This window comes from Symsagittifera roscoffensis, chromosome 3 (genome assembly GCF_963678635.1).
Source record: "Symsagittifera roscoffensis chromosome 3, txSymRosc1.1, whole genome shotgun sequence".
NCBI classification, from domain to species: Eukaryota; Metazoa; Xenacoelomorpha; order Acoela; family Convolutidae; genus Symsagittifera; species Symsagittifera roscoffensis.
The window spans coordinates 62,619,691-62,633,737 of NC_087064.1; the positions used below are offsets into that span (position 1 = coordinate 62,619,691).

The 14,047-nt window shown below is 35.9% G+C and overlaps 1 protein-coding gene across 1 annotated transcript; it reads left to right on the plus strand.

Annotated features, from left to right (window-relative positions):
• Positions 1-597: 597 nt before the first annotated feature.
• On the plus strand, positions 598-9,861 carry LOC134842652 (mitogen-activated protein kinase 14A-like). The gene is made up of 9 exons (XM_063859096.1): positions 598-1,612; positions 2,819-3,127; positions 4,524-4,721; positions 5,008-5,209; positions 5,661-5,708; positions 5,792-5,918; positions 6,126-6,316; positions 8,505-8,601; positions 8,757-9,861. Exons 2-9 carry the CDS (start codon positions 2,961-2,963, stop codon positions 9,053-9,055), a joined length of 1,329 nt encoding a protein of 442 aa, XP_063715166.1. The 5' UTR covers positions 598-1,612; positions 2,819-2,960; the 3' UTR covers positions 9,056-9,861.
• The last annotated feature ends 4,186 nt before the right edge of the window (positions 9,862-14,047 follow it).

Below are 14,047 nucleotides of genomic sequence, written 5' to 3' on the forward strand. Positions count from 1 at the left end.
TAAAAAAAGCAGACACATCGTACATGTACGTTTTCGCTGCTTACTAATCCGAATCTTGTTGAATCAACCACCGAATGAACAAAAATTATTCCTAACAAGAGTGTCTTTTCTCCTAGGGTCTAAAATGAATCATTCTTCAGACTAATTAAAACAAAAGAGGAAAGGGCAGTTGGAAATAAGAACCTGGATCAATGTTTTTTCTGAATTTTCACCTCAAATTATTTGTAAAACTCAGTCAAGGAAGAGTTTTAAGCCTTTTTTTGGCTTACATTGTGCCTTTCACTTCCACTTAGCTGCACTGCAGGTAAGCATACTTGCACTTGATAACAATCTGCTAAGTTTTAGACGAAATTTGATCGGAGGATATTCTTCTTTAATGACTTTCGTGGCTTATTTTGATCAAATACTCGTAAAACTTGAACGCTAAAAGTGAAACTCCAAATTAACATGGTTTTATAGAGTTAAAGCTACTTTTATAGAGGTGAGGTGGCAGCACCGCAGCAGTTAGATGCCTTTTAAGGTAGGAGCAAGGTATGCATCTTTCAACACGCACCACCCTACGTTTTTCTCTTACTATAAAAGGTATCTCTTACGTTTCTATTCTTTTACTTCTCCGTGGATAACTACAAAACTTATCGCGGAGCATTTCTTCCCTTTGAATTTGTAGGTTTTAAACAGAGTTAATTTGGTTCACTAAAATGCTTTCTATCCTGAGTTATTTTGGGATTCTACAATGAAACCAATCAGCAATTGAATATTTTTTGCTTTTTTACCGGTGACGTGGAACGTTTATGTTTGCTGAAGCTTTCGCGCAAAGCATTTTGTCTTAACCGAGTGGTTTTAAAATGTAGCTTTTCGTCAAATGGTACTAAAGTCCGAGTCTCATATAACACCAATTTTGGACCTGCAGACCTCTTCGGGCGGTTCAGTTTGACTTGTAGCATTTTATAGTCTAGACGACATTCAATTCGACTCTGTAATTTTGAACAAATATTGCATCATGCTTCTCGTATTTATTTGAACAAATAAATTACTGATAATACTTAGGACGTGAAAATGGTATAAACATGATATGTTTTTCAGCTACAACTGATAAAAGCTAGACTAACGCTGTTGGTACATTGAAACTTTATTTAAAATGTTTATGACCAAACAGAAAATACGCTCAAACCTTTCTTTGATACCTGGTTTAATTTGACATTTCGGTCTTGCAGTTTGATCAAGTTTCTCTCGTTGACAATGTGACTCATTTGATCATTTTGAGGCTCGGATCCATTGCGTTTAAGATACCAAGGTTTGACGTCTTCATGTTATAACCAGTAATTTTATCGTCTCGCAAAATTACGAGTGCAAGTCGCGTTACAAATATCCGAATACAACTTGACTGATCGTACCATTTTATTTTTTATAGAGTTAGCTCTTTGGACAGTTGTTTGGTTTACCGAAAAGTCCAATATTACTCTCAAATAGCTTAAATAATTCAAAACTAACTCACTATTTCTGTCATCATTATTCATTTCTAGTTTGCGTCTATCAATGTGATTAATATTTTATCTTTCGTAACCTCTCGGACATTTAACGCGTCATAGGTAACGCCAGAATAAATTTCAAGGTAAGTTTTAATTTCATGAAATTTGGTAGCAGAGCAAAAAATTTTCACCCTAATTGTGCCACATAATGACAATCAAGAAAATGTGAAAAATACTTTGGCTTGTTTTTACTAGCCTCTGGAGTGTATTGTATAAGTTTAGCACATTTGAAGTTAGTCCATGAAGTTATCCTCATTCTGCATATGTTGACCTTATTCCACATTCGTGTTACCTTGAGTGTAATTCATATAAAAATCTGAACAACAAAATTGTAGGATTATCTTAAATGTTTAAATCTGAGAGGCTAATTTAAATGTTTAAATCTGAGAGGCATCTAAAATGTTCAAATCTGAGAGGCAAATTAAAATTAACAGTATCGAGAATTTCGAAAAAAAGGGAAAGTTGACAGAAAATGATTGATGGTTTTCAGTTTTATCATTGGCATACATCGGTTATAGTTCGATAATATCTTTCTCTGAAATTTATTGCTTAATCCGATTGCTAGGGGAAACACAGGTTTTCAAAAAAAAATTGTACTCAAGTTCTAGGATTTTTTTGTGGGTCAACAGGCGTATACTAGAGTATTATCGCCTTAGTGACTGTTTCGTAAATTTGGTTTTGATGCTAGTTTAATGCCGGTAATTGTCATTTTCAACGAGTTTTTCTTAAAACGATTTCATTCGAGACAAATCGTGATATGAAAGTTATGGTAGAAGCAGTTTTTTCCAACATAAAAAAAATCCTCGAAATTGGGACTACAGGCTTAATTTTTGTCGGCAAGTTTGCGATGCTATGGTTTTGATAAATCGCAAGTGGTGCGAAGCTCCGCTTCGCCTGAGTCAAAAATATACCTGTGGTCGTGTTATACATGGTTCTGGATAATATAGTTTTCAGTAATTAAAAAAGAATATTATCAGCAGTCAATGCAAAAGAATTTCGCGGAGTTTGTGAAAAAAGCAAGGCATACCAACATCTAAAGGTACTTCTGGTGCAATCCTCTTTGTTAAAATAATGGGTATCACAATTTCACCCACAATCTTTAAAAATCGAAATCATTATCAAAAAAATTAGGGTCGGTTTCTTGGGCAAAAAAATCATGGCTTTATGTGTAACTTATAATTCAAATTCTATGTCGCGATTCATACCGTCCAAAAACGGACGACATGTGACAATTTTTTTTTAATGGCTGCGACAAATTGTGTCGACATAACTCAATTATTGTGTTTCAGTGTAAATAATACGTGTACAAAATATCTGAACTTGCTGCTGAACGCTTTGGCCAAACAGTGTGCCATAACTTGAAGAGATTGTTGCAAATCTTAGTCTAGCGAATCAATAATCCTATTTGAAGAAAAGGAGCGATAATAACGCATGATGCTAATGAACAGAGAAGACAAGGATGAGTTCCATTGTGTTCCCGTTTTGTTGGAACAGGAGGTCAACGGAGTTCGAAGGGAAGTGCAGCGGGTGTACTGGAGAGTGCGGAAGAGATACAAGGACTTGAAGATCATTTCAAACGCTCAACCCAATCAAGTTTGGTTAGTATTGATTTAGATATGAAATAAAGGCCCACTATCAGGGGCGGATCTAGGATTTTCTTGAGTCGAGGGCGTGCGCGTTTTCAGAAAAATTTCGAAACTTTTGTCGACCTTTTTTTTAGGTCGATCAAATTGGTTTCGATTTTTTTTCAAATCTCTATAAAGACGGTATTTGGAAAATGTTTGAAACAAGCATTTTTACAAAGGCGCGCTCCCCCCTCAAAATTTGTATATATTGGCGCCTATAGAAAGTTTTTAGCCAAAAATGGATGTCTTAAAATAGTAACATTGGGTAAAGTAGCATCCGCCCCCTCCCTAAATCCGCCACTGCCCACTGTCATCCGCACTCGTTGCCTGCGGGTAAGGCAACAATTCTCAGTCAAGAAAGAAAAAATGTCTAAAAAAATTTTCTGAGTGAACAAAAAATGGGAAAACGAAAGAAAAAAAAACACTTGTTATTTATTCAACCAAGCAAACCGTGTTGAGTTTCTCTTCAACTCGGGTACACTCTTTGTAGGTGTTGAGAGCTCAATACAGAGTTGCCTGGCTGTGCTCCTATCAAATGGTAGTTTTCTTAAGTACTTTTTGCAAAAAAGACTATATGAATATACATAATTTTTTCTCTTCTGCAAGATGTTGACAATACATGATGAAGTATCGTAGGGCAGACTGTTATGTGGACATTAGTCCCGTTGTCTGTTCTCGCCGAATCTCTTTTAATAAAGTAAGGTGCTATTATTTTCTTTGCTGTTATTTTTGTTGAAAACTGTTACTTTGAAATGATTTGGAGAAATAAATTTCTTTCTTTCTTTCAAATAGCATGTAGTTTCTCCGCAGGGACACAACACTGGTTCTCCGTATAGAGCTAAAACGTTTTTTAGTTGGGTTTTCCAACGTGGATAATTTATCTTCATAAGTTAATCTAGTAATCGTTTTTGAATTTTCAACTAAACTTTTTTAACCGAAAAAAAGGCTTTTTACTAAACTCAGTTAGTTCGCATATTTATAAATTCTTAGAATTTGCTCTTGAATTTCCTCAAGTTGATCAAAAATTGTAAGGCCTTTTCTGTGCCCCCGACCCTACTCCCTCGTTACTACCTTCGGCCTTGCTTATGTGGGGAGATCGATGTCATCTATTTTGCCGTAGCCGGTCCCCACCTTGAGAAGGTGGATGAATCGAACACCCCTCTGATTATGACCGAAGTGAAATTCAAACAAACTATCTTCGTGTTTAAAGCCGCGAGTTTAATCCACTCGGCCGCGAAGTGTCAGGTTTTCGGTACTCGTTGTTGAAAATGTTCAAGATAAAATCGACCTGTTAGCTTTTCAAGTTTATCTATTCAATCGAATCATAATTTATTGTTTTAGATAAAAACAACTCGCATTTTTGATTTAGTGAGGCGTTCGACGAAGTGTCTGGTCACAAAGTGGCTATTAAACTGGCCAAGTGTGCCTTTGTGGACGAGAACCACGCGAGGAAGTACTGCCGCGAACTGTTCCTGCTGCCCAGACTCGATCACCCGAACGTCATCCGCATCCTGGATGCATTCTCCAATGTGGAACTGGATAGTCGGCCCGACTACATGAACGAACTGTGAGTATTGCTGTGGACCAATTGGAATCTAAATCCATCATCAAGCGAATTTTTTTATCTGGCTTTAAAAAAGATCTGGAAAATGTTTTTAAAAAGTGTCAGATTGTCATTGGTGCACCAGGTGAAAATCAGGCTCGCCTTTTTTCATCTGAAAATCTCATGTGTTTATTGCTGAATCTGTTTTAATGAAAATAAATTCCCAATGACTGAAAAACGTGCCAAATGGCGCTGGGTAAAGGGGACCATTTGGGTGGCGTTCACATCCTAAATCTGCCCTTAATTTCAGATACCTCGTTCTCTCGTTGACCGACTGGGACTTGAATCAGTACCTGTGCCACCTGCTGACTCAAACAACCAGTCAATCCAAGCGCAACTCCACCCACCCCATTCAGACAGAGGATCAGCTAGAAAGGAATGCCGTTAAATCTATCATGTTCCAGATACTCAGTGGACTCAACTATCTACACTCAAATGGTCTCATGCATAGAGTGAGTCAAAGTATACATTACAATCATCAAGAATCAGGGTTGGCCTGTTTAAATAAGAAATAAGAAAAAATGGGTGCTGAAAAACACAGAAACTCATTCGAATCTTTATTTTACATATGTTTTCGTTCTTGTAGTTTTTCTTCTAAACACGTTTTTACACAAGCACAACTTGTGTTAAATCTTCTTTTTCCAATAAAATGTGATTGCCAACCCTTTTAGCACTCCGCCTCCAAACTCAAGTTTACGAATATTTGTAAAATTTTGTCAAAAGCTCCGCCTTCGGCTCGTAAAAGTTTGTCAAAAGAGTGTCTTTATGGGGCTTTCAGAGAGCTCGGAAAATTAATTTGATTGACCTAAAAAAAAGGTCATGAAAATTTTTTGAAAATTCAAGTCTTCTCTTATTCAAAAGATTTGAATTATATATTTTTTCATTGATATCATATTATTTTAGGATTTAAATCCCTCCAATGTTGGTCTAACCTTCGACGGACAAGTATTCGTAAGTAGAGTTTTGCATTCTATCGTTTTAATGTTTAAAGAGGTTAATTTAATCTAAAGTGTTGGTAATTTCTAATGTTGCAGCTGCTGGATTTCGACTTTTCGCGACACGTGAACAACCGAAACAAGGAAGGTCACTCCATCTTCATTTCCAATCAGAACTACAGGGCACCCGAGATCGTGTTGACTCCTGGTCTCTACGAGAAGAAAGGTCAGTAGTATAAATAGGAAGCATTGATGACAAATAACTGTTATTTGAATCAAAAAAGGCTATTGGTATTGCAATTTTGCAGACCCATTAAAATTCAATTAAAACGAACTTACATAGAGTTCGACTTCATATCGAACAGATCGATCCAAATCTACAACAAACCGCATTCAATTTTAACAAATTAAATTGAGTTAAATTTTGTTTTAGTGGACATATGGAGCGCTGGCTGTATCTTCGCAGAGCTTCTTGCAATATACAATGGTCTCAGAAGCAGCAGACTCAGTGCAAAGCAGTTCCTTCAGCTACCAGAAGGAGCTGGTCCAATCCAGTATTTCCAGGAACTGCTCAAACTGGTCGGCCCTCCCCCAGAATCGTTCTTCGACTGCTGTCTCACAGACGTAAGATTTTATTTAACAGTGAATTACAATTGTTCCGACCTCTTAAGTGGGAGAGGAACTTTGTATTCGGGCCTGCTTTTTCTTTTTTTTGTGTAAGAAATCAGGCATCACAAAGAAACAACATAAGATAATATTTGGTTACCAGATTTCAAAAATATCAGTCGTAACTTGATCGGTTTTTGCGCTTGCCATTAGCAAGCATTATCAAATCGGTACAGACTTTTTCACAGCTAACAAATTGTTTAACTGAATATCTGAATCATTTGGTGAGCTCTATCGTCAACTCTGTTATTTTGTCAAGTAACAAGCATTGTTGAGCGCGATTTCATATAACCAAATAATTTTCTAAGTGTAGTATATAAGGTTGTAAGTTTAACCAAGTATGTCCACATTTCTGTTCAAGCGTCTGTCCAGGTTTCGGCGTAGATTCCGCTGCCTATTTTTCATTTAAGTGCTACTAAATTTAGCTGCTAATTGAGTTCATGGATTTTTTTCCTCAAAATGAATTTCATTCGAGACAAATCGAGAGCTGTGTATGAAAATCTTAATAGACTTTTGGTCGACATTTTTGCTCACTAATTTTCCGATTTAGTGGCCTTTGCCTTTTTCTCTCGGCTATCTCGCCATGCGATGCTTGCGCCGAATCGCACGAGGTATAAAGTGCAGAAAACAATCAGTTAGAACAGTTCTGGTTTTCTGACCAATTTAGATCAAATATTTGCATATTTAGTCAATTTATGTGATGTTATGATCAATTAAAATGTGTTGTTATACACACATGCATACATAAATACAGACGCAAAACCACAAAAATATGAAATATTAGAAAATAAATATATGAATGGTTTTAAAACATCGAGCATTAGAAACTATGTTCTCAAGTTTTCGCAGATGTTTCATCTTGCTTCATAATTAAATTCAAAATTAGTCAACAATCCAATCTGGCGTTCAGGTAACACACCTGCCTGAGCAGACAAAGGCTTGTTTTAAACTAGAATTTTTTAGGTTCTTCGGACTATTGTCTGTCTGTTTCTTTTTGTCAGCTTAGTTCACGTAGGACGAATTCTTTTTGAATATTCAGCTTTTTATAAGTCCCTGATTGCCATTTGTCAAGTCATATTGGTAGAGGGACATTGAGTTACTCAATTTTTTAGTGCAGATTTTTTTTTTTTGGAAAAGTAAATGTTTTTGATTGTTTTTTTTTCGATACTTTTTGCTCCGTCCATGAATGTGCACGGGTTTATTAGATATATGATGATTGGGCTCGTGTTTAGCCAGTGTGATCAATTCGGAACATAGACTGATTCTTGTAAAAACTCTCAACATTATCACTGAATCATTTTCTCAAATCTGCACTTAAGTCAAACAACACATTTGTAAAGCAGGTTTGCATTTCAAACACCCTTTCTATTCAATATTTGTTTTTAAAATTGGTTTTAAATTTACCATTTGGACCAAGTTTTCTTAATACTCGGCTTAAAAGTTTTTTTTTCATATTATACCCAATCGGTTTAGTGGCCTCGTTGTTTATTGCATCGTTGTTGGATGAGCGGAACAAGATTTTATGCGTGTAATTTTTTTTGAGGCGGTAATTCATTGTTTTTTTGAAAGTTTGAAATCTTTTTAGAACATTTAGAACATTTTTTTGGCTGCTCAAAAATTTTCGGCTTTCTTATGGCTTTGTTTTGATGCAAGTATAACTTCCATTTGTCTCATACAACATGTTTTTTTAGCGAACTTTATTCAAGACGAGAAAAATTGGTAGAGCGGCCTCTCGTCCCTATTTCTGACTGCTAGTTTGTCATAGTATGGTTGTGTTGTATCGCGAATGGTGCGAAGCTCTGCTTCGCCTCTCTTTAAAAAATGATCCAGCTAGTTTTATTTTGCAAAAATTGGCAGAATCATGTAATTCTCGAGATATCGCGTTGCTCTGACAATGTATTCTGCAGGGATAACTGATGTTGAAGATAGACACAATTGATCTGGTTATAGTTTTGAACTACCTTGAAGTAGCCAAATCTGTTAAATTTGTTGGGTAGTTTCTCTGTAGGCAATCCTTTGGCCTTTTTCTGTCCACTTCTAATTCATGTGCCTATAAGTTGCCGCTACTTAAATTATTATTTCAGAAATTAATGTTTTTGCTGACGTCGTGGTAATGATATTTGTTTTTAAAGAAATGATTGTTTAGGGCAAGGAGAGCTTCAAGATTTGCATAAACGATATGATCAGAGAACATCAACTAGAACCTGAGTTCGACTCCAGGTTCAGCTTTCTCGATAGCCCAGGTGAGCAAACGCGATTCGTGCCGACCTTCTAACGTCGTATAAGATATGTATGATTATTTGTATACGCATTTCAGCTGGCAGATGATGAAAGGCTAGGTAAAAGGTTTTTTATTTGATACTGTATGATACATTTTTGATTAATTGATGTTTTTCAGCCAAAGAACTTCTGAAGAGCCTCGTTGCTTTCGACCCAAAGGAGCGAATCTCCGCAAACCAGGCCCTCAAACACAAGTATTTCCAGGAATTCCATCTACAAGAAGAAACGAGTGATGCGAGCAGTCTCTTGTCTTCTAACTCGGCTGTCAATGAACCTTCGACTAGCCATAGTGATGCTAACAACAATAACAACGAAGACTTGGTATGTCCAGTTGATGTAATGGACAAGCCAACGACTATGATGGAGATTAAGCATCTGGTTTTTGCGGAGCTGCACAATTTTCCAACGAGTAGATAAAACTTCGGTGCAGCTTCTTGGAAGCACTCTTGCAAATAATGAGAAGTACTGATAATGTATCGCTGCCCCAGTAAAGATAAAAACAATAAACACATCGTAGGTTAACTAGCTAAAAGGTCAAATCGCTGTAAAAAATAAGAAAGAATTATTCCGTTTCTTTTTTGAAGAAAAAATGTATATTTTTTTGCTAAAATTTGTTAACCAAGTGTGGCTGGCTCAGATATTAATTGATCATCATGTTCATTCTGTTGACTGGTTGACATTTGATGCTGAGGGTATTTAAATCATACTGCTGACTCTAGATTTTATACTTAGAAATGATGACGTCACTAAATGAGGTCAAAGTGCTTAACTTGGTGTTATTTACTTAGAAGTAGTTTACTTAGAAGCTGAACTACTTTGGCATTACCTATGTTTTTTCTTCAGTTGCATATTTGCTTTCCATAGCCAACAACTGAGCTTAAAACATTATTTGTAACTATGGAGCGATTTTTTTTTGTTTATTTTAAAGCCTCGCAAAATCTCAAATCGCTCCTGTAGTTGTAAAAAAGCACAAATTTAGTTTGATCCTAGCTGAATGTTTTTCATATAAATAGATTAAAATGTGGTATTATAAGGCATTAGATAGTTCGAAGTTGAGATTTTGAATGTGCTAACGTTCAACTGATGATATATGGTTGACATTCAAAGTTCATCTTGATGTTCATAACAACCCTTGATTATAAAGCATTAAAATTTAATTCAGTTTTAACTATAGAAGGTTCCTCGATACTTATTGCTGTCCTAGCCCTCTCTTATCAGTTTTGTGGCTTATGTGTAATTATCAGTAAATATACACGGTTAACAACTCTTAAAAACTAAAACCTAGACAGGATAAAAGTTTTTGGTTTGGGAATTTTTTTATGTCATTCGGACTTAACGGGATGTGAGGAACCCTATTTTTGTTAGCTCTTTCGCTGATTTTCGTGCAGTTGATATACGCATTGTACTCAACCGAAGCCATCAGTGGCTTCCATTTTCTCTTTCATTAAGTGTATCTATCTGCAATCCGAACAAATAATCTGATGTAAAGCTGATTCAAACCCTCAACTGGTGCTGTAACAAAAAACTTGATTATTTTTTTTGTCCAAATTGTATTGTCCAAATTAGTACAATTGTGTTGTTTTAAGTTGCATCATCAATCAAAAGTTTAGTTTAATTTTTGTATAAAATCTAATGTGAGTAACTTGGATGACAGATAATGTCAATTTATGTTGATGATACCCATTTAAAAAGTATGTTGCTTCATGTGCTAAGCACAGTCTTATTTTCTTGCTATGTCTGATCTTTCCAAGGTGCTGCTGGTTCAAGCTGTGGATAAAATGAGTCTTGACAGATGCACTGAATCCAAAAAATGGCAAAAACTTGACCAAAAAAAGCCTTGATCTATCGTTTATTATCAAAAACACTCACTTAGCTTGCTGATAAAAGAAGTTATAGTGTTTTCTATTGAGGTTATAGAATCAATGCAGTGGATTCAGATCACATTTTGACATCAGGAGATTGAATTTTCTGATAAAAACTTTGTGATTGTTTGATATTTTCTGCTGTTTTGTAACTTAGTCATGATTTGGTAACCTGAAGGTTGCGTCTATTGTAACTATTACGTCTACTCGTATATTATATCTTACTATCAGGGCTTAGCTAGATTTGAATTTCAGTGTTTTCTTGGATCATATTTTGTCTCGGAAGCTTAATGAATAGCTGATTTTTAGCCATCGTTCTAATTTTACAATAAAAAGAACAGCACGCACAATTTTTTATTTTGTATTTTGAAGCTACTTGGAACGTGCTTTTTAATTCTGTTCATAAACGTACAATAGATAGTAGATTCAAAATATATGAATAATAAAAATGCACAAAGATAATATTCGCACAGGACAACGCGTGGTTGTTACTTTAAATTCTCCTCGGAAACTGCACGGAACCGTTAAGTTTATCGGCCGGATTAACTCTATCCCCGGAGATTTTTGGGTCGGAATCGAGCTTAACGAGCCTCATCCGGACGGCCACGATGGAAACTTAGAAGGAAGATTCTATTTCAATTGCAGAGCTTATCACGGCGTTTTTGCAGCTCCGAATCAGATCGAGTTAGAATCAACTTATTTCCGACGACTTCGAATCAAAAGCGCGTACAAATCTTCATACGTTCGCGAACCGAGTCCAGAACTGAAAGCAGAAGTTGATGACTTCAAAATCACTCCGGCCGATGGTATCCCGAATCAGGATAGACCTGATTACCATCTTCGACATCCAATTGGAACCAGGCCAGCAATCATCGACGATTTTGATACCGTTTTCTCCTCAGACAAACCAGTTGCTGGCTTTGGGTTGGACACCAGAAGATTGCTAACATCAAAGGGGCCATCAATTCCAATGCCGCACATGAAAACAGCAGACGTGAACAAATTTGATTGGCGCCGAGTTGCAAGTGGGAAATCACGAGCACATGTCCCGAGGTATTGGATTGATGACAAAGAAGCTGTCAAAAAAGCTCTTAAGATGCCTCTATGGTGAACCAAAATTGACAAATTAAATTTTTTAGCATTATTATTTCAAAGTAAGACCTATGTAACCAAAATATGGTTATTTTTGTAGAAGAAACGAAACTCTCGAAAACAAAAGTTTTTGGTACCTGGGTTGACCAAAAATGCTGATTATACAATTTTCAGGTATGAAAGATCTAACATAAGAGTTTTTGTTCCGACCATTGAGTATGGGTAGGAACAGGGACTTTGCATTGGGTGTTTTAGTTTTTCTTTCTTTTTGTTTTCTTCGCAAAATCAGGTAACACAAACAATCGCCGAAATAGTTCGAGTGATCTATCATATTGAAGCCCTTTTAGCCGTTTTTCGAACGAAACTTGATCTATTTTCACATAACCGGTTTGATTTTTTTTTGAATTTTAGCTTAATTTCGAGCGAGTTAAGCAACCGAGAAAGTAACGCCCTTCACTTTATATCGACTTAGTGGCCTCATATTGAGGCGTTTGATGAAAAAAAAATTTTATCTGATCTTGAGTTATTTAAGGGAGAGGGGAACTTGAAATGTTTTTTTTTAGTTTCATTGTTTTTGAAAAAAAAAATTTGGGACTTTTTTTGTTCTTCTTTCGGCTTAATAGATTTCAGTATTTTTAATATTGCTTTAGTGGCCTCGTATTGCACCGTTTGATGAGCAAAAAAATTCATGTGTGCGTGTGTTTTTAGGGAGAGGCGAATTTGAAAATTTTTTTTAGTTTTAAATGTTTTTTGAAACTTTTATTTCAGCTTGGGTGTTTTTTGCTTGGAATTTTCGGCTTTGTTACTGCTTAGTGAGGTTTCTTCCGATGGTAATGTAGCATTCTGTTGTCTCTAATTTTTTTTCAAAACTATCTTGCTTGTATAATTTTAGTTTTTCGATGCTTTTAATTTTTTTCTGATGGTTTTTCGGCTCATTGTGGCCGATTTAATTCTCGCTTTTGCTTCCGAAATGTGTGTACCATCTTGCCTTTAGTACTAGGTACTTGTGGTTGCTATATAGGCAGTACAAACTTTTTTTCATCAGTTTTGTTTCGCGGAATTAATTCGGCTGAGTTTCAGCTTATTGGCTGCCGGCTGTAATTTTGTCGGCTGATTTATTAAATATCTTGCTTCCTACAATTTTCCGATATCATTTTTGAAATCGATTAGCCACGGGAGCCAAGTTTTTGCATGCGCAAATTCAACACCAATGAAAGCTTTTAACAAAACTTTGTTTTTCTTGATCATTTCTTTTAAATGTAACATAGTTGGAAGCCATTTTTGTTAGTTGTTGAGCGTCATGCTGTTTTGATCCGGTATTTCTTTGTATCGCAAGAGTCAGTTTTGCCTTTTTTAAAATTCAAAATACTTGCTCAAAGTGTTGGCTTAGAATTGCCTTTTGATAAAGACAGTTATTATGAAATTAAATGGAGTTGGGTGTTCTGATTTCATTTTTGAAGACGCTTTGGAATTTTTTTGAATTTTGCAAAAATTGTTGTTTTCTCAAATATATATAGCCAATTTTCAATGAATGGTATCATGGAAAGACCGCCTACTTTTCTGTGCCTCTGCATACTCTCTCTATCTCTTTTTTCCTAAAGCCTTTGAAAATCTTGGGTTGCGTTGGGATATTTGACTCGTTTTTGATTTCGTTGTTTTCCCAAAAACTCTCCTCTCAAATCTGAGATTGCGGTTTCTTTGAACGGAACTGTATTGAAAAACTCCATAGACGGCTGAGCTAAAGTTTTATTTATAAAATTATGGCCCTCGGAAAAGTCAATTGTTTGATTAGTTGACCGTTTTTTTTAAACCTATTGAGTTTTATCGAAAACTACCCTCTCATATATGAGATTTTGGGTTCAATCAAAAGAATGAGTTGTGAGAAGCTCGGAACGTTTGATTTTCCTCGAAAACTGCTCTCCAATATTTGAGATTTGAGTTCAGTCGAAATTACAGGCTGCTTGAACCTCTTCTGCGCAAATGGCTACGCCCAAACTTAAATACGCAAAAAGCTATGTTACTCACAAATGTCAAATTTTTTTTTATTTACTGATTGTTTTTTAAATTTCTCTCGATAAGTATCCTGCCCAATCTGATATCATTCTTAATGGAAACAACAGATAGTTGAAAGCCTGCCTGCTTAAACGGGCACTCCCATGTTTTTTGAAAAATGTTATGGCCTTCAAACAAGTTTTGAAAGTTTGACGTTTTTGGGAAATTTTCTACCCGAAAACTAACGTGCCAAATCTCAGGTTAAGTCTTCAATCGAGAAACACAATTTAAGCATTTTTTCTTTTTCAGCGGCCGCGACCTGCTTTTTGCCGAAAAAACTTACGGATTTCGGAAAATCAAGTTTTCGTCAAGTTATGGGTTTCTATCAAAGTTGAGAGGAAATTCTCAATCAAAAAAAATTGGTTGCAAAAATTTTTCCTGCAGAAGTGGCGATCTCCTATTT

Excerpts from the sequence above, each read along its gene's own strand:
- LOC134842652 (XM_063859096.1), top strand. The coding sequence starts at position 2,961 with ATGATGCTAATGAACAGAGAAGACAAGGATGAGTTCCATTGTGTTCCC. Across the intron at positions 5,919-6,125 it reads TGGTCTCTACGAGAAGAAAG|TGGACATATGGAGCGCTGGC; the intron begins GTCAGTAGTATA and ends ATTTTGTTTTAG. Across the intron at positions 8,602-8,756 it reads CAGCTTTCTCGATAGCCCAG|CCAAAGAACTTCTGAAGAGC; the intron begins GTGAGCAAACGC and ends GATGTTTTTCAG.